General features: G+C 44.3%; 3 protein-coding genes and 1 pseudogene across 8 annotated transcripts in view; 3 read left to right on the top strand and 1 right to left on the bottom strand.

Moving 5' to 3' along the window:
- The window catches only part of ALAS2 (5'-aminolevulinate synthase 2), a 24,968-nt gene extending 16,042 nt beyond the window's left edge, over positions 1-8,926 (top strand). For 2 of the 3 annotated variants that reach the window (XM_008711676.2, XM_008711678.2), the window contains exons 7-11: positions 625-804; positions 2,556-2,720; positions 3,286-3,554; positions 4,712-4,874; positions 8,641-8,926. In XM_008711676.2, coding sequence (XP_008709898.1) covers positions 625-804; positions 2,556-2,720; positions 3,286-3,554; positions 4,712-4,874; positions 8,641-8,804 — 941 coding nt within the window. In that variant the 3' untranslated portion in view covers positions 8,805-8,926. The remainder of the gene's footprint in view (positions 1-624; positions 805-2,555; positions 2,721-3,285; positions 3,555-4,711; positions 4,875-8,640) is intronic. The other variant, XM_040631184.1, reaches the window with a different exon arrangement.
- Positions 8,780-19,409, bottom strand: APEX2 (apurinic/apyrimidinic endodeoxyribonuclease 2). Of its 2 annotated transcripts, XM_040631196.1 has the most exons (6): positions 18,504-19,409; positions 17,391-17,474; positions 15,237-15,417; positions 14,546-14,692; positions 13,715-13,784; positions 8,780-11,152 (listed from the first exon to the last, which is right to left on the bottom strand). In XM_040631196.1, the coding sequence occupies exons 1-6, from the start codon at positions 18,835-18,837 to the stop codon at positions 10,244-10,246; spliced, it is 1,725 nt and encodes a 574-aa protein (XP_040487130.1). In that variant the 5' UTR covers positions 18,838-19,409; the 3' UTR covers positions 8,780-10,243. The 2 variants fall into 2 exon arrangements, with proteins under 2 accessions (XP_040487130.1, XP_040487137.1); XM_040631203.1 differs by lacking the exon at positions 15,237-15,417 and having other exon boundaries at positions 18,504-18,561.
- Positions 16,559-17,359, top strand: LOC121102926 (annotated as a pseudogene).
- A 907-nt stretch (positions 19,410-20,316) lies between the features above and the next one.
- PFKFB1 (6-phosphofructo-2-kinase/fructose-2,6-biphosphatase 1) overlaps positions 20,317-24,932 on the top strand; it is a 100,894-nt gene continuing 96,278 nt past the window's right edge. For all 3 annotated transcript variants that reach the window (XM_008711680.2, XM_008711681.2, XM_008711679.2), the window contains exon 1: positions 20,317-20,675. In XM_008711680.2, the coding sequence (XP_008709902.1) occupies positions 20,648-20,675 (28 nt within the window). In that variant the 5' untranslated portion in view covers positions 20,317-20,647. The remainder of the gene's footprint in view (positions 20,676-24,932) is intronic.

Raw genomic sequence — 24,932 nt, forward strand, 5'->3', positions numbered from 1 at the left:
AAAGCCCTGCATTCCTCAGGCCCTAGAGAAAGGTCCCTCTCCTCTGTAGACCTCAGATTCCTCACTTATAACAGTTAAGGAGCTGGACTCCATGTTCACTAATGTTCTGATCTGCTCTGACATGCCATGAGCTTATGATTCAAATGGAAATTTTGTTAAGTATCCATCCTGTAACTATAAGAAGAGGGATGCTACCTGGAAGAGCTGGGATTTCATCTAGACCAGGAAGATTCTATTATCAGTCAAAGTCAACAAATCCAGTCCCATTCCCTGGGATAAACTCTTTCCAAGGCTTGATCTTATGTATCTGGGAGTAGGAACCTAGACCCTGTCCTTAAGAAACTCTAGAGCTTCTTGGGAATTTAAGTTTCCTCCACCCCAAGATAGTCAGTGCCAGATCAGGCTTAGAAATGACTGAAGGGAAGGGTGTAGGGGTCAGAATTTCAGGGCAGGGGAGTTCTTTCAAGGGAGGAAGAGGTGTCACAGAAGATTCCAGAGGAGAGGGAAGCAGACAGGGTCTTCAAAGGGAGGGACAGCTGGCTCTCTGGCCCTGTCAGGTCAGCCCTGAGGTTGAAGTGGAAATACTGGAACAAAAGCTTAAGGAATATACATTTGGTTCTTCAGGGTGTGAGATTTACTCAGATGCAGGCAATCATGCTTCAATGATCCAAGGTATTCGCAACAGTGGAGCAGCCAAGTTTGTCTTCAGACACAATGACCCTGACCACCTGAAGAAACTTCTAAAGGAGTCCAACCCTAAGACACCCAAAATTGTGGCCTTTGAGACTGTTCACTCCATGGATGGTATGTATATCATAAAAACCATGATAACAATGATAATAGCTGACATGTATAGAATTTGTTTATATGCCAAGCAAAATTATTAGTATTTTACACATATTAATTCACTTAATCTTCACAATAATTCTATGAAGCAGGTGCTATTATTATTTCTATTTATTTACATGAGGAAACTGAGACATAAACAAGTAAAGTAACTTGCCCAAGATCATACAGCCAGTAAATGCCAAAGGCAGCTATTATACTGATCTTACAGGTTAAGAAACTGAAGTTCAAAGACAGCACCCAACTTGTCTTGGTTGGCTCAGTAAATTGGTGCCAAAGTATTTGTGCCCTAGAACATCTGATTCCAATTCCTTCACATAACACCCCCTCCATTAGAAATGATGTACAAATCAATCATTCTAGTGTCTGGTTTCTGGAATGAAAAATTTTACAAACTTTTGGCTGGGAGTTTTTTTCAGGTTCCGGTATGAAGCACTGGAATCAAAACATGTTTTCAAGTGAGACAGACCTGGGTTCAAATCCTACCTCTGGCACTTACTTGCTCTATGATCTTGGGTAACTCTTCAACTCCCTGAGCTTCAGTTTTCCCCAACATAAAATATCTGGTTGTAAGAATTAGAGACAATGGAAGTCATTCCATCTATTATGATCTAAGTAAAAATAAATGAACTTTATCCTCCTACCTCTTTTCTTTCCCCAACTGAAACAATGCCCAAATCATTCTATTGCTACCCCTCTTGAGCAGAAATCATGTGCTTTAGGCATCACCTTGTGGATTTATTAAAGAAAGAGGTCCTCGCTTCATTTCAATTTGTTGTTTTTCCAACCGAAACAAAGGAGAGTCCATAGTATTACCTGATTTGGCTAACATAGATGCCATCAGCATCATGTAACTGTGAGGGAGGGTTCCCTCAGAGATGAGAGAAAAATGCACTCCCACAGAGACACAGAAAAGACAGAGACAGAGGCACAAAGAAACTCAGAGACACAAATGTACAGGGAAAGAAAGTCTGAAGCAGAGAGATAGAGGTAGACAGAAAGGGACACAAACAGTGAGAAAGAGAAGTGATTGATGGAGGGGAGGAAGGGAGGGAAGGAGAGAGAAAAAAGAGAGAGGAGAAGGAAAGAGGAGAAAGAAAAACAAAAGCAGAGACAGAAAAATGGAGACATAGAAATAATGATGGAAATAGCTATGAAAAAAAGAGATAGTGACAGAAATCCAGAAAGATAGAAACAGGGAGGATCAGTGCAGTAAAAAGACATTGACAAGGCTTCTAAAAGCATCTGCCTGAGGGTATGAGTTGGGTCTGAAATCAGGACTGCATTAACCTGGAGCAAAAAGTTGCTTTTTTGAATTTATTAAAACAAAGGGATCATATGGGCCAGTGCCAACCCTAAGTGGAAATACACAGACCTGGGGAGGGGGGGAAACAAAGAGGCTGGACAATGGCTTAAACAAGACAGATATTGTCAGAAGTAAAAATAGGAAAACAGAGAGGCAAGCCTTGATTACAAAATAGGGAAAATACACACACACACACACACACACACACACACACACACACACCTTGAGTGGGCATGAGGTGGAGGCAGTCAACACATTTAAGGAGGTTTGAAATAGTCCCAACTGAGTGTGCACACCCTCACCCTTTTCCAACCCAAAGCAGTTATGGGTCACAAATTCCACACTGGAGGTGGGGCTGGGGAAGGGTTGTGATCTCCTACCTCTATTCCTTGGCTTTTCTCAGGTGCCATCTGTCCCCTTGAAGAGTTGTGTGATGTGGCCCACCAGTATGGGGCTTTGACCTTCGTGGATGAGGTTCATGCTGTAGGACTATATGGGTCTCGGGGTGCTGGGATTGGGGAGCGTGATGGAATTATGCACAAGATTGACATTGTCTCTGGAACTCTTGGTGAGTGAGTGCCTTGGGATGCCCTTATATATAATCCAGAAAGGAGGCCCCTTCAAGACCCTTTCCTTCCCCCTCCCCAAAGCTGTAGAAGTTATTTGGGTAGAATTCATAGCCTCAGGCTATGGAATTCCTGGATTCCTTTCTTCCACTCCTACCCCACTGCAGAGTTGCTGAGAAAGTCTGAAGGACTTTTTGAGAAGAACCTTAAGCAGGGCCAAATAGCCAGGTTCAAGTCAGTACATGGAGAGTTGTGGTTCTAAATTCCTCCCCCACTCCATCCCCAAGCTTCATCTTAGTTCTACCTTTGGGCGTAACCAGCTAAAGGTCCCCCACCCAGCTACTGCCTATCTAGTCACTGCACCTGGCAGGCCTTGAAGTCCTACCTAAAAGCAGCAGAATTATCAGCTGTCTGTCTTGACATGGACAAGAGAGATAAGCAGAGGCCTGGGAAAGGAGTCTAGAGCTCCAGCTTCTGGTACACATTCTTGTGTTATCTGGACATGATCCTGTTCCTCTAAAGACTAATTATGATCCCTGTGCTTATCCTCCCCCTCCTTGTCTCCAGGCAAGGCCTTTGGCTGTGTGGGCGGCTACATCGCCAGCACCCGTGACTTGGTGGACATGGTGCGCTCCTATGCTTCCGGCTTCATCTTTACCACATCACTGCCTCCCATGGTGCTCTCTGGGGCTTTGGAATCTGTGCGGCTACTCAAGGGAGAGGAGGGCCAAGCCCTGAGGCGAGCCCACCAGCGCAATGTCAAGCACATGCGCCAGCTACTAATGGACAGGGGCCTTCCTGTCATCCCCTGCCCCAGCCACATCATCCCCATCCGGGTGAGAGCCCCACCCTGACCATTGCTACCCACTTATCTCTTCTGGGAGCCTTTCCACACCAGCAAACCAACACCTGCTCCTCTTACCAATCCTTTACTTTCCTGTTAACTACCCTCCTTATTTTGAGCTATGTTACCCTTTTGGAAAATTGTCAGCCATTCTGGATTAGTCACCTCTTCTTGCATTAGCTATTATCTCACAGTTATTAGGCTGTCCTGACCCTCACAATATTGGGTACCCATGACCTATAATTCAGTATTTTGGGAACTGTGGATCAAGACCATTAGTGGGTCACAAAATCAGTTTAGTAGGTTATGACTAGTATTACATATTTTTTAAAAATAGAAAAAAATTTTATTAAATAGAAATGAAAATGTTGGAATACATCACACATGGAGAAGATTATCATTTTGTGAGAAATGTTTCAGTTTCTATACATGTGTATATGCATACATGTGTATATGTGTATGTATAATACAATCATGATGTGAAACTTCTCTTAGTTAAGAATTGAAGTAAAAAAAATTGAAGTCAGAAAATAGAAAGTCAAACACCATGGCTCAAAGTGCTATTTTGGATTTCCAACCATGTTGATTTACTGCCTTTAAAATGAACTACTTCTTTTTAAAATATCGTCTATTTGTGTGTGTATGTCAGGGTGTGGTAAGGACACTTTTTTCTGTGACTGCTTTATGGATGAGAAAGAAATAGTCACTGCTTGGGCTAAGCCAATATTCCTTTTTGGGAATATTGGGGGAATTGGGAAAGACTATTTTTGAAATATTTGTGGTTTTTTTTTTTTTAATTAAGCCAACGACAGCACCCCAGAGGTAGCTTGGAAGGTTCATCTTCTTACCGAGAATGACCCCAAATTAACATAGTCTTTAGGTAAAACCACTGTGCTTGCTCTGCAAACAGCTTCAGGACAAGGTACCTAGCACCACCTCCATCCCAAGCCCTTCAAATTTAATTGCTGCCTCTGAGCAACTCCTTGATAGAAATTCTGGAGCTGCCACTAAGCCCCTTATGAAAAACAAAAAAAAATCTGTCCCAAATTCAATGATGTTCGTTGGTCTGGTTCCCTCCACCTGCTTAATGGAACTAGTGATAGTGGGGCCAGGGTAGCAGATACTGACAGGCTTTTCTCCTGAGCCCAGGTGGGTGATGCAGCACTGAACAGCAAGATCTGTGATCTCCTGCTCTCCAAGCATGGTATCTATGTGCAGGCCATCAACTACCCAACTGTCCCCCGGGGTGAAGAGCTGCTGCGTCTGGCACCCTCTCCCCACCACAGTCCTCAGATGATGGAAGACTTTGTGCGTAAGTCCTCAATATGGGTGTNNNTAGCACTCTCTTTCCCTTCAGCCCTAGGATCTGAAGAAGTTAAGGGAATGAATGCCATTCAGTTTAAAAGTATATTTCTAGAACATCTATTGTGTGCCAGACCCTATACTTGGGTAATAAATGGATGAGAAACAGTCCCTAGACTCATAGGGCTCCAGTTCAGGTGAGCCATAGCAAACACAATGACTTTAAGAGGCCATCACATTTCAACAAGGACAGTGCATCAGAGTTGTGGGAGCAGAGAGGAGAGGTCTGACCCAACATGCAGGAGGTGACACCTGAGCTGAGTTTTATAAGGTGAGTGGTATTGGACCAAGAAGAGAAAGAGAGAGTGGAAGTGGTATTTCTTGCAGAAGGAAAAGCATAAAGAAAGGCAAAGAGAATGGTGTGAAGCTGTTTGAGTTATATCAAGAACAATAAGCAGGTGTTACTGAAATGTAGGGTAGTAGGAATGGAGTGGAAGAAAGGAGAGCCAATCTACGAGTCTACAAAGACAACACAAGACAGGGACTGGATTGAGAGGTTTGTAGAGCTACTGAATAGCCTGGGTTTTATCCTAAATGATGCCGTTTAGTCAATTCACCTAAAATTTACTGGATTCCCGTTGGATGCAGTTTTTAGCAGAGGTCCTGGGATACAGCAGATGTTCATTCCAAGTCTGCTGGACAAAAGACATAGGCAGTTGACAGTCTAAAAAGGAGACAGACATAGACATAGACAGTACTGGTCCAGTATGACGAGCTTCAGTGTTCTGGGAGCTGGAGGAAGAGTGATCACCAATGGCTAGAGAAAGCAGGAAGCAGGAAGTTAGGAAGGCTTTGTGGGTGAGGAAGTCCTTGTGTTGTACCTTGAAGTACATGTGGTATAGTGCAAAGACATTTCAGAATAAGGAAATTCCATGAGCAAGGACCTAGAGATAGGAAAACAGAAGACATGCATTGGCAACAGTGACTCTGTTTGTCTGGAGTATAGGTAGTATGAGAGTTCGAGGAAGACAAGATAGGTAGGTGCCATTCATTCAAAAACATCAAATAATGCTAGCCAACATCTATTAAATACTTAACATGTACCAAGCACTGTTCTAAACTCTTTGCATGTATTAACTCATCTAATACTCATTAGGCTGAGATACTATTATTAACATTTCCCTTTTATATATGTGGAAACCGAGGCACAAAATATATAGTAACTGGTCCAAGGTCACACAGTGACTGGATTTGAACTGAGGAGTCTGTCTCTGCCTTCACAGTCATAACCACTAGGTCTACTGCCTGAGCTGATGATCCAGACTCCTGGACCTTTTGCTCAGTCCTCTAAGTTGCTCTGGGCTTCAATTATAGAGTCCTCAGTATTCTTGGTTCTCTGAGTGTCCATTTATGTTGAGCTTTTGCAGGAAAGAGAAATGAGAGGCATTTACCATGACTCCACCAGTCCTTTAACCCTAGTCAACCCATCCTGAAATCCTGCAAATGGTTTCTACAGTCTCTCTCAAATCTGTTCTTTTTTCTATTGCCAGTTTTTGAATACATGTCAATGTGATTTCTTCCTAATTTTCCTGCTTCTCTCTTGGTCCCTTCTAATCTCTTGTCCATAGTGACCATCAGAGGGATTTTTCTAAACATCTGACTATATATGTCCCTTGCTTAAACCTCTTCGTGTTTCCTACCCATCTAGACTAGAACAATGGTCTCCAATGTGAGGTATGCGAGATGACCCATAGGGTGAGGGGGGTTATTAGAATTTTGTGTTTCCTTTTTTAATCTTAAAAATAGGAAATTAGGCATTACTGATATTGATCTTTAACATTTAGACTGACAATGATACACGTATCCATATATAAAAAAACATGCATAGATTTGTGGCATGTGCTAAAATGTTTATACCAATAAAATGTACGGTCCAAAATTTGGAGATCACTGGCCTGTAGAACAGTTGAAGCTCCCTGGCATGGCATTCCATGCCTTAAACATGGTGATCTCTGTGCCTTCACCTCTTTTCCACATTCATTTTATTTTTCCAGCTACACCGAGTAACTTGTAACTCCCTTATTTTGCTCTACTTTCTTACCTTTGGTACTTTGCTAATAATGCTCCCTTTTTATTGGAATGCCCTCCCTCATTCCTTCCTCTGGCTTACTTCCTTTATCTTCTAGACTTAGTCATCCTTTCAACAAATATTTACTGAGTATCTACTGCTTGCTAGACACTGTTCTAGGAGCTGGGGATCCAGTAGTAAACAAAACAGACACAAAATCACTATCCTTCTGGAGCTTACATTCTAGTGGAAGGAGAGAGCCAAAAAACTAAAAAATAAGCAATGCATATAGCATGATAGTTTTAAGTGTTATGGAAAAAAATAGAGCAGGATAAGGGAACAGGAAGTGTTGGTGTAGAGGGGCTGGTTTGGAGGAGGGTTGTACCATTGAGTGTTAAGGGTAGAGATCATTGTGGTGACACTTGAGCAAAGCTATGAAAGAAGTGAAGGAGTCAGATGGGCAGATAGCAAAGGGAAGGTCATCCTAGGCAGAGGGAATAGACTAAGGCAGGGAAGACCCTATTAAAGGAGTATTCTTCTATACTTGAGAAACAATAAGGAGATGAGTGTGGATGGAGTGGTGTAAGCAAGAGGCAAAGAGAAAACTGAATAGTGAGGGGAATGTGAGGCCAGACTGTAAGGATTTTGACTTTAACTCTGAAACAGACAGTCTTTTGAGGGATTTGAGCAGAGGAATGACACAGTTGACTCAGGTTTTAACAGAACTGGTCCAACTTCTCGTGAAGGAGAAATGGAGAATGAGTGGAAGCAGAATGAGTGGAAGCAGAGATCCATTTGGGGGCTACTATAATAACCCAAGTAAGAGAGGATAGTCACTCAGACCTGATGATGGCATTAGAGGTGATGAGAAGTGGTCTGAATTTTGAAGGTAAAGTCAATTGTTACTTGCTGACAGATGGGATGTGTGGTGAGAGAGAAAGAGAAAAATAAAGAATGGCTCTAAAATTTGTGGACTGAACAACCAGAACTGCCATCAACTGAGAGATGGGTAAGGCTAAAGGTAGAGAGCAGACTAGGTGAAACGCTGGGAGATCAGTTCAGCTGTGCTCATGTGAAATTAGAGATGCTGATTAGACATCCAGGTGGAAATAGAGAAAGGCAGTTGGACATACAAGTCTAGAATTCATAAGAGGGGTCTACGCTAAGATGAAAAGTTCAGAATCATCAGCATATAAATGGTGTTTAAAGCAATGAGACTAAACAAGATCTCCCAGGGAGTAAACATAAAAACAACGTCAAGGACAGAGCCCTGCCACATACTTGAGGCACTTCCAACAATGGGGTCAGGTTCTCTCCTCTGGGTTCCCACCCACTCCAGAATAACCCCTGCCTGACTCCCAGGTCACAGATGATGACACTGTATGGTTACTGGTCACTGTTATCTTCATTAGGCTCACTTTACTGATGATGGATTCACTTCTTGGGTCACAGCACATCCTGTACTTAGGAAGTGGTCCACGCCAGGCTAGTACAGCTTTAAATTACATCAAATGAGTGCTTCCCAATTGCACCCATACACAAATGGTAACATTCATAGCACACAATGGAGGAAACAGGAATTAATTCTGGTTCCAAGATATCATACAGGCTTGAAGGGATCATTACCTTGGTATATCTGTATTGTGACACAAGAATTAAGATCTAGTCTAACCAATTCTTTCCTTCTCCACCCCCTACCACCTTTTAGAGAAGTTGCTGTTAGCCTGGACTGAGGTGGGGCTGCCCCTCCAGGATGTATCTATGGCTGCCTGCAATTTCTGTCATCGGCCTGTGCACTTTGAGCTCATGAGTGAGTGGGAACGTTCCTACTTTGGGAACATGGGGCCCCAGTATGTCACCACCTATGCCTGAGAAGCCAGCTGCCTCAAAGCCCCACCCCATCTGTACTTCACATGGGACTGAGCCTCCACCTGTCCTCTGCTTTGTTGTGTGCCTCTAGCTAACTTCAGCCTGAAAATAAAGAACAAACTGCATCATTTGTAGCCCTTTGTTAGAAAGGAAAGAGCATTATATCTGACTCCTTCAGACAAGTGGCAGAGCCATAAGGAAACCATAGATCACTTGTTGGTCTGACCAACCCATTTTGCTGATAGGGACACTGATCCAGAAAGAGGAAGATATCAGCCAAAAACTACACTGTGCGTTGCATACAAAGAGCTGGGACACTTGGCAGGTTTATTTGAAATGGCTCTTCCCCAATGGTTTCAACAAAAATCCAGGGATTGACTCTTCACTGGTAGACCTGGAAACTTTATGCCCATGTAGCCCCTGAAGCCAGGAAATGGAATCAGCCCTAACTGAACTGCCTAGAAGAGAGAAATAGTTCCTCAAAACTTTGGAGGTATTTTCCAGCACACAGAATGGATGTCCTCAATCCATTATCCTCTCCTCTCCACAGTACCTTATAGAACAGGACCTACCAGCTCTATTTTCCAAGATGGGAAAGAGACTTGGCTGTAACAAGCAACTTTTTCGAGGCAATGCTCCCTATCTTTCCAGGTGATAGCACACAGAAAACATTTGTATGGCATACCTGGGTGAACTAATGATACTACTTGCCTAGGATCCACTCTCTCTTGACATTTGTGCTCTACCTGGCAACTCTAGGGCCACTTCTTCCCACTCTATAACCCATTTTGTGGCAGCTGTGGGACACACTAGTTGGGAAATGCTGGTTTAAAGCCATGCAACCCACCTGAGCTTTCTAACACACCACACCCACCTCCCTTGCTGATCTAACTTCAGCAGCGCAGGGAACCCTTAAAACTCAACAGAGCACCTTTAAGGTGAGTACCACTCCTCCTTCCTCCCCCCTTCCTAGGAGTTGTATCATCAGGCTACAGGCAGCTGGTAAACCTAGTGCTGAGATAATGTCTCATTCAACCTCATGAAGCACATCCAAAATGTCTACAGGACATGGTGTGCTAAAACAAAAACACAGACTTTATTTAGACACAGATATATTTCTCAGCAAGAAAGAAAAGGGTTTAAAATCAACTTCCTGAGGCAACTGGTTCCTGTGCATTTCTGACAGGAAGGTGGGAAGTAGGGTGGGGAACTGGGTCGCAACATTAAAGGAATAAGAAGCTCACCAATGAGGAGGAGCTAAGCAGGAAGAAGAGAGAGTCAGAGAGGCCTTAAAGGAGAAAGAGGAAGAGGAAAGGAAGGGTTTTTCAGGAAAGTGGAAGAGGAGGAGGAATCCTTGGGGGAGAGAGAGGCAGCTTAGGAGGGAGCTGGCTTCAGATTATGTACAGGGTTGACCATGCCAGGCATGTGTACCTTGGGTTGGTTCAGCTGGGCCTGCTCCAGAGGAAGAAGTTGCAGCGGGAGGAAGGGTCAGTGGGAGGACCCTGGGGCCTGGCACACATATAGAAGTGGCGGCCCAGATTGGGTCCTGGCTTCTTCACAGTTCGCATCACACATGGCTCCCTGTGCCCCCCACAGAGGGGCATGGGCGAGGGCCCCCCCAGCACAGACTTCCAAAAAGAAGTCCGTACCTCCTTTTCATCCTTGGCCTCTGAAACACTGGCCTGCCCCTCCACCACTCTGGCCATCGCCTCCTCTTCTAAAGTCTTTGGGGTCATGAGGGCACCCACACTAGGAAGCTCCAAGATAGGAGAAACTTGGGGACGACTGGAGGATGGCTGGAAGTAGTTTGTCAGGTTTTTTTGGCCTCTGCTGGAGCCAGCATGACTTGGCCGAGGCCTGGCTGAGCGCACACGGGCTTTATTTTGGTGCATCTGTACCTGGGTTTGTTTGCCAAGTCGCAGTGCTGAATGCTTGAAAACAGGATCTTGTTTGAGACGAACCAGGAAGCGAAGGATCTTGAGCTGGGTGCCCGCAAACTCAGGGAGGAAGCGGGTGCACAGAGGTGGGCACTGTTTTGCTGGCATAGAGGACACACTCAAGACTGCACCCACGGGACAATGGTCAGAGCCCATCACCTCAGGCAGCCGGAAGGAGTCCTGGAAGGTGTCTATTACCAGGGTCCGGTCCCCCAGCACATAGTCAAGCCGGGAGCCGTAATTCAGATGGCGAGCACCACTGACTGCTGACCAGCAGGTGAATGCCCCCTCCTGCTTTGGCTGGAAGCAGCGGTAGCTATCAATGAAGGGCCGTACATGGGACCCAGCCTGGCATCCCAGGTTACTGAGCAAGCCGTCCATCCACTTGCGCCCTGGGTCCTCTTCAAAGCATTCCTGGAGAAGGGGGGAGGGGGATGAAGACAGAGGCAAAACTAGATGCCTACACCTGGAAGAGACTTAGACTAACTGCTTCATTTTTCAGACAAGAAAATGTGATTGTTCCAAAAAAGACTACTACTCAGGGTCACAGGGTCCAGAACTGGTAGAGCTGGGATTAAATGTCAAATCTGAAAGCTTGTCATTTGATTAATCAAAGCAATTCTCAGAACTGCTCACGAAAAGGATGGAAAGCAGGAAGTTAAAAGTGGTTACCTCTAGGAAGCAGGGCTGGGATTAGGAGTTAAGAAAACTGTTACCTTTTCTTTTAAACCCTCTGGAACTATTTGGCTTATTTTGTGTGTCAAAGGTCTCAGAGACCATCTCTTCTCTTCCCCACAAACTCCTCAGCTGAGGAGCTCCAGAAATCCATACCTAAATACTTCCTTTGGCTCTCATCCCCAATTCACCCATCCATCCAATCCACCTGGCCCACCCATTCAATGAAAAAACGTTCAAAGAACACTGATTATGTGAAAGGCATGATACAAGGGATAAAGTGGGCACCTGAGCTCTTCCAGGGGACCAATGAGGCTTCCTTTCAGGAAGTGATCTGGAGCTGGAAAGTGAAGGCTGAGTAGGAGCAACCCAGGCAGAGGGTGTTATAAATTGAGAGTGCAGCCTCTGTAATGGGCCTGTGGAGAGAGGAAGCACAAACCCAAAAGACAAGGGGAGACCCGACTAGGGACCAGCAGACTGGCAGGAGATAACTATCATAGTCCATGTTAGCAAGAGATGATAATCACTTAGACTAGGGTAGAGCCAGAGGAGACAAAGAAAAATGAAATTAAGAGACGGTTTGGAACTAAAATCAACAGTACTCACTGATTAGCTGAATGTGGGAAATGGGGGTAGAGAGGAAGGACAATACTAACATAATTCCCAGGCTTCTGGCTATAGTAGCCAAGGGGAATTGAGGGGAGATGAAGACTACAAAAGCCAGTCTTTCGGGAAGTGGACATATTCTGCTATTTTGGAAAGACTGTGTTTGTCATGTGACTGGTACTATTAGTTCTCTTTTCCTGGAAGGAAGAATGTAAGAGGTGTACTTGAGAGATTTATGATAGTTCTGAACTAAGAAGAAAAGGCATAAAGTTATATGACACTATTGCATGAAGCAGAAAGAACAGACTGAGTAAACGTCTGATGAGAAATAAGGTAGGAAGGGACTGAAGACTCGCACTTTGTACACTCTCTTCTCTATCATACCACCACCACCACCACCACCATTCTTTCATTATCTCATTTCTGTTCATTTTCCCAACTGGGAGCCACATTTGTTTATGTGGCTCTTCTGCAAACTAATCAAAAAGACTCTTCCTACAGCCCCTTCTTTGAGCCAAGCCCAATGCTGAGTTGGACTATGCCAGCGTAAGTTACTAATCACTCCCCTCAGGAGGCAAGCTAAGATGAGAACTGGCTTGTAGATTTTAGTGCAGTGGTTCTCAAGCCTGACTATACAATAAAATCAGCCTGGGACCTTGTGAAATATACTGCTACCCTTGCCCCATACCCAAAAGATTCTGATTTATTTGGTCTGGGGTGGCACCAAGGTATTAATAGTCATGTAAAAGTTCCTTGTTCTAATGTGCTGTCAGGGAATGAGAACCATTGGCTTAGAAGGACTCAAAGATGAAAGGTTCATACAATAAAAAAAGACAGAGGGTACAGTGAGAAAAGTCAAAATGAAAGTAACTTTTGCAATGGACTGAGAGGAGACAACCTAGCTGGAGTGGACACTGTGTAGGGGTACCGAGGATGCAAAGAGAGATTGGGAAGAGTCCAGAAAAAGTCTTCAATCCATGCTTAGATGTTTTCTCTGCATTGCAGAGGTAACAGGGAGGTACTGAAAGTTCACAAGCAGGAAACAGTGTATTAGGGAAATGATCAAGGCAAAGTGGAATTCAAGGACCTCGAAACCTGGCCCCCAAAGGACTTTCTCACCCCATCTCTTGCCACTCACTTCCCTTCCCCTGTCAACCCCTAAGAAGAATGGGACTTGCAGTTCATCATGCATACCAAGCAAATTCTCACCTTGCAGCCTTTGCTCCAGCTCGAATGACTTCCTTCCCCCAGGCCCAAAGCTCTGTTTTACTCATCTTTTAAAATTCAACCATTTTCAGATGCCTCCCTAAGGTCTAGACTGGCCCAGGAATCCCATTTCTCCAGGCTCCCCTAGACTCCTGGCCTGCCATCTCTGCTTCAGCCCTGAAAATACCTTTCTGTAATTGGCTGGCCATAAGTCCATAGCCCCCTACCATGCTGAAACCTCTGAGGGGCCAAGAGCCAGAAATGACTGGTAACTGAGTCCTCAGCACATGGCTCAGGACCAAGCCAAGGGCCAGACAGTAATGTCTCCTGAATGAATGAACAATCCTCAGTGCTTTGAGAATAGTTATTTCAAACTAAGCTCTGCTTTTCCATGAAGGAAGCTACCCTTGGACCCAAAATCCAGCATTGGTTGGCTGGCTAAACAGAACCACATTCAGAAGTGAGGAAAGGGGCCTGGAAGAGCCTTACCAGGTTGACTGCATCCCAGTGGTCAATGGGGCGGTGGGCTGTATTCAGGTCACCCAGAATGATCACATGGCTAAAAAACATGACATGGGATTATCAAATAGACATTCAAGAGACATTCAAGAGACATTCAGTAGTCCTGGCCCATCTACTTTCTTCTAGGACCAAGAGCTGAGATCAGTCCCTTCTCACACATTGAAGCCAAGGTGGGAGCCCACAGCAATGCATAGCAGCCTACCTCTCCAATCTTAGCATAACCCCTTGCTACATTTAATACCTGACCAACCCAATTCTGATCTCCAAAGATGACATCATTCCCTATCTGACATGATCATCTCATTGATCTCTACATAATGGCATCTTTCTGGTCCTTCAAAGTTGAACCCAGGTACTTCTTTTAGGAAGCATCCCTTGATTACTCTAACCCACCCTCACTTTCCTGTTCTTCCCTGGGACAAGACTTTTCATTTGCTCCCAGGCACTTTACCTTCTTCATCTCATTTCATCCTTAAAATTATACTGTAAGGTAGGGATTCATACACTCACTTAAAAAGAGAAAATAAAAGGAGAACTAGCCTCAGGACTCATAGCGAGTAAAAGGAGCCAGGACAGGGGCTTAGAGGTATCTGGGTACAAAACCCATATTTATATCACTTTACCTGGTCCTCACAGCTCATACAGAGCAGAGCCCATTCAGGCAAGCATGCTGGTGTCTCCAAATAGGCTGTAAAGGAACTCAAAAGACAAAGATCCCATATTCCTTCCAATGGAGCTTGACACCTAAATGGGTTGGGCACCTAGAACAAGCTCAAGTACCACCCAGGCTTACAATACCTGCCCGCTGCTAGGAGGGCTTCTGCTCGGATCTGCAGCAAGCGATAGAAACGCATTTTAAAGGACAGCCGCTCAGGTTTCCCAGCATCCGCGTGGGGGCAGTACACATTGATTAGGGTCAAGGTCTTCTCTTTCCCTTCCCATGTCCTGAGGAAAAGAGACCCACACACAAAGAAAAGGTCATTTCCAAGCCTCCCTTTCCCCACACCATGTGGCTCCCACTTAATGGTTGCCTGTGGGATGGATATGAAGAAGGGGACAGAAAGACATGAAATGTACTGGCATGCACAGGACTTGGGGACTGACTACAGGTAAGGCAGGGGGAGGGGCATCTAGGGTAACAGCCAGGTAAACCAGGTGATGATGCTGCCATTCACAATGACAGGACACCCAGAAAAACAGCAACTTGGGGTGATGAGTTGTGCTAAGTTGCCTTTGAGGTGCCTGTGGTAATAAGAGAGCTGGACCTCCCAGCCAGTTCCCCACTGTAGGGATGGGGAACTCAAAGCTCAGAGGGGAACATGATTTGCCCGAGGTCACACAGTGAGTAACCCAGCCAGAACTAGAGTCCAAGAAAGGCAAATCTGGGACATTTTCCATGATGAATCTAGGCTTGTAAGGTGAGCCTCAGAATCACCACACTAAGAGTAGAAGCAGCAGTGCTCAGCGACAGGGGAATGTGGGCTATTACCGGATCTTGTGTTGTGTGAGGAGGGCCCGGCCCTCACTATCCAGAGCCCGAAGCTCCTCTTGGGTGAATTCATCCATGTTTCCATAGCAACCCACGTCCCCATTATGAGTGGTAAGTAGGCCACTCAGGCCTTCTTCAGCAGCCATGGGAGTAGCGCTGTCCTTACAGAAGGTGGCTACACCTGGAGACAGACAGGATACTCTGAATGGGCCTCGATGCCAACAGCCTATTGCACAGCTTGTTGCCCCCACATAGGTCACCTGAGTCATCTTCATCTACTGTGGCTGTTTTGACAACTCTCCCAACTCAAGGGCCACAGATGGCTCCCAAGAGACTGAGGCAATTCTACTCAAACCCTGGAGTCTCAGTTCCGTCGCGCCTGGAAGGCTGAGTCGGTTAAGTGCCTGCCTTCGGCTCAGGTCATGATCCCAGGATCCTGGGATCAAGCTCCGCATTGGGGTCCCTACTCAGCTCTCTCCCCCTGCTGCTCCCCCTGCTTGTGTTCTCTCTCTCTGTCAAATAAATAAAATCTTTAAAAAATTTAAAAAAACAAAAAAGCCACAGAACAGTAATAGCTAATAGTCTAAGTGTTTTACAAGGACACATGGTAAGTGCTCAAAAAATGTTAGCTATTATTATTATCACATGGACTAATTTATTTAATCCTCATACAGGCATACCCCAATATACTGTGAGTTCAGTTCCAAAACACCACAAAAAGCAAATACTGTAGTGAAGCAAGTCAAATGAATATTTTGGTTTCCCAGTGCAGATAAAAATGATGTCACTATACTACAGTCTATTAAATGTGCAATAACATTAGGTCTTAAAAAAACAACATATATGCCTTAACTAAAAAAATACTTTATTGCTAAAAAATGCTGTCATCTGAGCTTTTAGCAAGTTGCAAGCACTGATCACAGATCACCATAACAGATATAATTTTAAAAGTTTGAAATATTGTAAGAATTACCAAAAAGTGACAAAGAGACATGAAGTGAGCAAATGTTGCTGGAAAAATACTGCCAAGAGATTTGCAACACAGGGTTGCCATAAAATCTTCAATTTATAAAATATGCAGTATCTACAAAACACAATAAAGTGAACTGTTTTACATATATGTGTATACATAAAAATATATTTATATATAGATATGTAAATTCATATACTTATTTACATATAAGTTTATATATAAGTATATGCATACATATATATATATATATAACCATATATATACATACAAAACAAGGTATGCCTGTACTAGCCCTAGGTGGTAGGCATTATCTCCATTTCTCAGCTGAGAAACCTACAGCATAAAGAGGTTGACTAACCTGCCAGAGGGTACACAGCTAGGAAGTGAGGTAGGATTCAAACCCAGGCAGTCTGGCTCCAGAGCTCATACGATTAACTACCACACAGCTGACTGTGTTTCCAAAGTCAAATAGGATAATTTTACACATAAAAACTATCCTTCATGTAGCTTTATGTGACTTTAGCTCTGCGGAACAAAAGCCTGGGGGGCCTGCAACATCGGACAGAGCGAAGGGATGCAACAGAGGTAGGCCAGAGCTGCTGCCCTCATCATGACCCACGGTAACCAGCGTTAGCTCAACTGCCAGAAGAATATGAAAAAGCAGAGCTACTAGGTTAAGGGAAAGTGCCAAGATGACAGGCTTTCTGCTGACATCTGCAAGCAGAAGGACTCAGAGGTCATTCAGCAGAAGCAGAAATAGGCAAACGAGAAGAAGGAGGAACCCAAGTAGCTTTGTGGCTTCGTGTCCAACCCTCTTGACCTTCCCTGTGTACCTGGAGCCAGTCCCACCATGCTCAAGTTTTCTCCTGTAGTGCTCAGAGGTCCCAGCACCAACGGCATTCCTTTTGCCCTGAGTCTGCAATGGATCCCTTTTGCGCTTCCTTCCTCTCAGGTAGCCTCTCTTCCTGTGGACCATCCTGGCAGTGGGGGGTTACCCCTTCCCAGTATTTTTTATTTCTGTGGGGCTCACCCCAAAGTATTAAAAGCAGCTTTGTAATTTCAAAAAACTTTTAAAAATAAAAGCCTGAGTTTCTTATTAACTTCTCATCAAATACTGGAAATTCTTTCACCCCCAACCTGCCTCCATCACTAATTTAAAATCCCCAGAAAGCCCCATTTACCAGAATAGCCACTGCGGTTGCGGCTGAAGCTGAAATAGGAGTTATAGCCCTCAATGATGGCCAGGGGCTCTGTCAGCACATCCCCTACAAAAAAAAAAAAAAAAAGATGTAAGATTGTGTCAGAGATAAAAGTAGGGCCCAGGACACAGAAAGGTCTGGAATTAAAGTTGTAGGCTACTTCCTTGCACACATCAGAGCCAGAGCTGGGAGGGAAAATGAAGTATCTATGATTAAAGGAGGAGCTAGAAAAGTGGGGACTAGCGAGGGAATTAATATCAGAATAAGAAGGGGGTAGGCTATGGAATGGGAGGAGGGAAATTAGGTGGGAGGAAGCCAGTGATTAGGTGAATGGAGGGAGCTGGAGGTGCAAAATGGGAATATGGGAGGGAGAACTGGAAATCTGAGCTGGGGATATGAGATAGGAGAGGGAGGCAATTAGAGGATCTGAACTGGGGATGGAGGAAAAAGTTGTTAGAGGGTCTTAGAGGGGGGTGCAAGGGAGAGGGAAGGAATGGGAGGTGTTGAGCTAGTGTGGGAGAGAGAGGGAACTAGGGGATCTAACCTTGGCGTGGGACATGAGATAGAAATTACAAGAGGTTCTGAGGCTGGGAAGGAGAAATGCGGGTAGAGCTCTAGGGGATCTGAGGAGAGAACTGAGGATCTGAGAGGGACAGGTAAAAAGGAAGAAATCAGAGAGTCTGAGCTGGGGGCAAAGATGGGGTGGGAATTAAAGGATCTGAGCTGGGGCCAGGGAAGGGAAATTGGTGGACCTAACTTGGGAGTTGGAGCTGGACAGTGTGCGAGGAGGAGGAAATTTGGGGTACTGAGCTGGGGCAGGAGAATGAGTGGGAATTAGAGGATCAGTGCGAGGAACAAGGTTGCATGGGTGAGGGAATTAAGGTTCTGCTGAGGGCAGGAGACGTAGTGGGAATTAAGACATCAAACTGGAGTGAGAAATAGGGGTTTAGAGGGAGGAGATCAGGATTCTGAACTGGGTCTAAGAGGAGGGCTCTACGGATAGAGAAATGGTAAAGTAAAATGAGATTAAGCAGGGTACAAAAGTTACTGGAAAAGATAAAGTATGGTAGGGATCCTGGATTTTTGAGCGCTCACTCGTCACTTTGGTCTCCTGAAGGCAGACGATGTCGGCATCCAGCTTGTCCAAAATGCGCCCCATGGCCATGGCGGCACAGTTGCTGGGCTCCTCGTATACCATCCCTTGCAGGGGGCTCCGGATCCCATTGATGTTCCAGCTCACCACGCGCAACATCTTGACGGCGAACTGCAACACCTCACAGTCCGCGCCCAACCTAGGGGACACAGGATGGCTGGACACCTCCAAGTAGGCCAGATCCCGCCTTCCGCGCGCACTGGCGGATACGTTCTCTTGCGCGCCACGAACTGGTCGGCGAGGGTGGGGCAGGGCTTCGATCCCCTCAGTTCTCATTTGCGGAAGGAGCGGAAGTTGATGGGGTGGTGCCACCGGCTAGGAGGAATGAATGGCAAGAGGAAGTCCTCCAGTTAGGCTCCTCCTCCTCCCGCTGCGTACGGGCCAAAGCACCAAAGTCGTATGGCTTTCCGGACTGCTCACAAGCCCCTTAGGTGCTTCCAATGACTTACAGATGGGACTTCGCCACTTTTTAAGCAGCGGAACCTTGGACGAAACCGCGCGGCAACCGAAGCCCCGCCCCCAGTGCGACTGACCTTACCTCTAAGTGCGCCACTGGCATCCTGGGAGTAATTGTTGTAACTGTGCTTGGGTGGGAGAGGGAAGGCTCGAAGGAACCGCGCAGCTTCGGGGAGCAGTAAGAAGTGTTCTAGGGAATTAGACTTAGGGGAAGGCCCCTGGCCTTATAGGGCAAGGGGAGGGGAAGAGAGGAAGCTGTCTCAAGCCCACCTTATAGCCATTATTTGTCTTGGGCCTGAACATTCCTAAGGACATGGCCCAACCACATACATGTTCGTGGCTCCATTTCTCAGATGAGTAAAATCGAGACCCAGGGTATTTAAGTGCGCTACCCAAGCTCCAGAGCAGCACTGTGTTCCAATGTACCCCATGGCTCTTCCGTATGCATTATTTCATTCTCTGGACAACCCTGTAATGGGGTATTAAGGCTAAGTATGACAGAATGAGTGAATTCACCCCAGTCTCAAAGAAGTGGTAGAGCCAGGATTCAAAGGTAGAGCCTATCTTAATCAGCTCAAGGAATACTTTCCTGAATAAGTTTTTCCTAACACCCACACACCTCCCCAGTTAGGTCTTTAACTTTGGGCCCCCACAGCACCCTCTGGTCCATTCTGTCACAGCACTTATCTCAACGCACAGCTACCATTGATTTCTGTTTCTGTCACACAACTGCCAGCCACTTGAGAGTAATGACCATGTCCGATCTATCTTGTTAGCCCCATCATCTAATCTAGGGTACAGCATATATTAGGAGTCAATAAATATTTCCTAACTTAATAAACAAACACAGGGCAAATGCAAGAGCAACAGATTAGTGACTTGTTTTTGAGAACACAAAAATAGGAAGGGTAGACATGCCCAATGTCCAAGGAAAAGCATGACTTTGCATTCTTAGGTTCCTCACCCCAAATTGCAGCATAATTTTTCCCCAGAATTCCATAGCCTTAGAGCCATCATCCTCCATGTCTGCAGAAAAGACCCAAGGAGCTGCTTTTCCACCTAGAGAACTTAAAGGTTACCTTACAGTTGTTGCCATCAGGATAAATAGCTCTGCAATTAAATAAAAATTTTAGTGCTTTGAGCTTTTTCATGCTTTGGCGGTTATTGGCTCAGGATTGAGTCCCAGGAGTGGGATAACTAGGACAAAGGAAATTAACATTTTTATTGCTCTTGCTTCATATTGCCAAATCACTGTCCAGTAAGAGATCGTGCCCATTTACACTGAAGACCAATCTGAAACTGAGCCCCGAGGAAATCCAGATCTTGCCTGTCTACATTGCTGGTTTTAATTTCCCCATTCTGCAGTTGCTTGTTAATATTAGTTCTGACCTTTGGGGCAAGGTGAACACATGGTTGGCCTGATGAGAAAAGGCTCTGGGTGGCTCAGGAACTTCTTTGACAACTAACACAGCTGATACTTCAACAGAGCGCACGCATGCCCCTCTTATCAAGGGTGCTTCCACAGCCTTTTCAAGGAACCAACCAACGACTCCAGACTCCTTCTTTGAGCCATCCCTGTACCTGCTTTGAAGGTCTAAATGCAAGAAAGCTGTGTGTCGGATAAGTAGTGATGGAAGAAAAAACCTCTAGGAGAACAGGTAGGTGAGACAGAAGGAAAAATAGATAGAGGTACACAAATCCAAATCCATTCTTTAGGCTCTCCGGAAAATTTTCTTTATATAGGGGTTACTTGAAGTACCTTAAAAGGTATGGGAAAGTTGGGGAAAAGATGATATCTGTATCTAATTATCTATCTATCTATCTATCTATCTATCTACCTACCTATGTGTCATCCATCCCCACCTGTCTTTGTGGAACACTGACTAAAAAGGCAGTTCCCTAGCACCTTTAGAAGTCTATCTTGATCTATTCCAGTTTTGAGTGAACTGGATGGTAGGGATTACATCTCTCACCCCTCCAATGGTGTATAAAGTAGGTCTGGTTTGCTGTGGCACTTTGAACAAGATTTTCGCCTTCTCTGGGCTTCAGTAACCTCCTTACTAAAATGGAAATTGAAGTCCCTGGCCTACTTCCTTCAGAGGGCTGTCTCAAGATGAAGAGAAGTAGGAAAACAGGAACCAAATTTTGGGAGATGTTTCAGGAATTCCATGCTCTGTCTGAGATTAGTGATCCTGCTTTTTCTTTTTTCTGTAGCCTCCACAGGCAATACCACCCACAGGCTTCCAGCTGTTCTTCTCCCGGAATGACTGTGGTCTGTAGAGAGCCACTCCTAGGACTAGGATGCAGTGAGCCTTGGGCTGCAGACATGGGGCTGAATATAGTGGGGAGATAGTGACCCAGGGCAGTGGCTAAGAAGGAAGTGGTACCTAGGCTGCTGCCACAGAAGGCCTAATACTCATGTATCAGCACATAAACTATAAGCATGTGGCCAGCCTCCCCTGTACACCCTTACCCCCCAAAAATGCATTTATACACACACTCCCAAGAATTACTAACAGAGATACCCCATTTGTGATTTTGTAACCGATCAGTATGGTCCTAATCGTGCTTTTAATAGGATTCTCCTACACGCCCCATACTTTGGGAGGATGGTCAGGATCTGTGGGCCTCAGGAAGTCACACTGTGTGCTTTTTCTCTCTAGAGTTAACCCCATTTTAGAATTTGTGGTTCAGATCTTGGTCTTGAGTGAGTCTCTGATCCTGAGTGAACTCTTTTTCTGCAACCAGTTAATTGGACTTTTTGGGATAGGGGACTTCATTCTTTTGTTTATTCTCTTCTGCCCCATTCAAGGTTGAGAAACTTTGTAGATACCACCTTATACTTTCAGATCTAGTTAGTTTGCCCAGCCAGTTCCATGCATAAATCTCAGTTATAACATTTACCTTTCTGAATGGGGATTATTTGTCTACCTGTTCATCTCATCTAGGGCAGAGAGATATAGATTGTACAAATACTCATTGAGCAAGTGTCTCCTCTTTGCCAGGACCTGAGCTGGACACTGGAAACACTAATCACGGATAATTGAGATCTAGTCCCCATCCTCAAGGAACTTACAGTCTAGTAAGGAAGTACACAAGTAAAAACTGGTGGATACTTGCTCAGATAAATGGAAGCATATAGACAATATGAGAACCAAAGATAATGCCTGTCCCAGGTTATAGGGAAAGCTTCCCAGAGAAGGTAACATTGAACCACTTCTTGAAAAGTGAGTCAGATTTCATTGAGAATGGAAGGAAAGAGAAGGCATTTCAGGTGAAGCAAAGGCCCAGAGTTAAAAAAAAAAAGTATATGTTATGTTTGGGAACTCAGTGAGTGAGCCAGTGCAGTTTAAGCATGGGGGTCTAAAAAGAGACATGGCTAGAGAATTATATTGGGGCTTGATTTAGAACAGCCATTCTGAGACCTTTCCATAAAGCTTGTTTAGTTCTGCTTCTGGGATCAAAGTTGATAACAGAGGAAAACAAACAAACAAACAAACAAAAAACCCAGACAAACAACACACACACAACCACAAAAGCAAAATAAAACAAAACACAACAACAACAACAACAACCAACCAGCTAGCTAGTTCCAGTTCCAGGCAATTTTAACTTGGGTTTTCAAGCCTGGACCCCAGGTTTACCCTTTCAGACCTTGCCAATAGCCTGCTAGTGTCCTATCTCAGATTTCCTGCTGCTAAAATTATCTTTCTGCATCTTGGCAGGGTCGTGAGGACAAAACTGTAAACATAGAAGGGGGTTCATGTGACTGGCTCAATTACCTTGGACAAGCTACTTCCCCTCCCTAGACCTTAGTTTCCCTATGAGACTAGTGAGAATGTTTGTAAGGAGCAACTAGGATATGGAATATGTTGTTATTTTGTGGGCAATGGAAAACATTCATGTAAAGGGTTATTATTAAGATTATTAGCATTGCAAATAAAAATGAGATATTAACTTATATCTGTCAGAATGACTAAAATCAAAAACACAAGAAATAACAAGTGTTGACAAGGATGTGGGAAAAAAAGAAACCTTCATATTCTGTTGGTGGGAATGCAAATTGATGGAATCTCTGTGGAAAACAGTATGGAGGTTCCTCAAAAAATTAAAAATAGAAGTACCATATGATCTAGCAATTGCACTACTAGGTATTTACCCAAAGAAAATGAAAACACTAACTCAAGAAGATATATGCACCTCTATGTTTATTGCAGCCTCATTTACAAAGCTAAGATATGGAAGCCCCGCAGGTGTCCATCACTAGTTGAATGGGTAAAGAAGATGTGATATATATGCACACACACATACACACACAATGGAATACTACTCAAGCATAAAAAAGAATGAGATCTTGCCATTTGCAATGACATGGATGGAGCTAGAGAGTATTATGAAATAAGTCAGTCAGAAAAGACAAATATCGTTTGATTTCACTCATTTGTGGAATTTAAGAAGCAAACAAAGAAGAAAAAAAGACAACACACTCTTAAATACAGAGAACAGGGGCGCCTGGGTGGCACAGCGGTTAAGCGTCTGCCTTCGGCTCAGGGCGTGATCCCGGCGTTATAGGATCGAGCCCCACATCAGGCTCTTCTGCTATGAGCCTGCTTCTTCCTCTCCCACTCCCCCTGCTTGTGTTCCCTCTCTCGCTGGCTGTCTCTCTCTCTGTCGAATAAATAAATAAAATCTTAAAAAAAAAATACAGAGAACAAAATGGTAGATGCCAGAGATGAGGCAGATGAGGGGAGGAGTAGAATAGATTGAGGGGATTAGAGTACTCTTATCTAGATAAGTACTGAGACATGCATAGAATTATTGAATTATACTATATCCCTGAAACTCATATAACACTGTATGTTAATTATAATTCAATTTAAAAAGTAACACAAAATATGCAATATTGCAATTTTGGTAAAAGAAAAAAAACAACTCAGTAACTAGCAAAGCCAATGCTGAGGAAAAAAAATATTAGCATTGGCAGAGTAATACTTATTAGGAGAGTTTTTAGGATTAAGAGAGTTGTATCTCTTCCAAAGCCTAGTTCTGAGACTCTAAATGTTCCGAGATCATTTGGAATACCATATTCTTAAATCAAGCTAAATTGATCAATTAACCAAAAAAAAAAAAAAAAAAAGCCTTGGACTGGGAAAAGCAGATCCCCAGTGTTCTACTCCTGACTTGGGCACTTGGTTGCTACAGGACCTTAGGAAAATATTTCCCCTCTCTAGGCCTCCATTTTTTTTTTTAAGATTTTATTTATTTATTCGACAGAGACAGAGACAGCCAGCGAGAGAGGGAACACAAGCAGGGGGAGTGGGAGAGGAAGAAGCAGGCTCATAGCAGAAGAGCCTGATGTGGGGCTCGATCCTATAACGCCGGGATCACGCCCTGAGCCGAAGGCAGACGCTTAACCGCTGTGCCACCCAGGCGCCCCTGTTCTCTGTATTTAAGAGTGTGTTGTCTTTTTTTCTTCTTTGTTTGCTTCTTAAATTCCACAAATGAGTGAAATCAAACGATATTTGTCTTTTCTGACTGACTTATTTCATAATACTCTCTAGCTCCATCCATGTCATTGCAAATGGCAAGATCTCATTCTTTTTTATGCTTGAGTAGTATTCCATTGTGTGTGTATGTGTGTGTGCATATATATCACATCTTCTTTACCCATTCAACTAGTGATGGACACCTGCGGGGCTTCCATATCTTAGCTTTGTAAATGAGGCTGCAATAAACATAGAGGTGCATATATCTTCTTGAGTTAGTGTTTTCATTTTCTTTGGGTAAATACCTAGTAGTGCAATTGCTAGATCATATGGTACTTCTATTTTTAATTTTTTGAGGAACCTCCATACTGTTTTCCACAGAGATTCCATCAATTTGCATTCCCACCAACAGAATATGAAGGTTTCTTT

The sequence above is a fragment of the Ursus maritimus genome, assembly GCF_017311325.1.
Source record: "Ursus maritimus isolate PB19 chromosome X unlocalized genomic scaffold, ASM1731132v1 scaffold_X1, whole genome shotgun sequence".
Classification (NCBI taxonomy): Eukaryota; Metazoa; Chordata; class Mammalia; order Carnivora; family Ursidae; genus Ursus; species Ursus maritimus.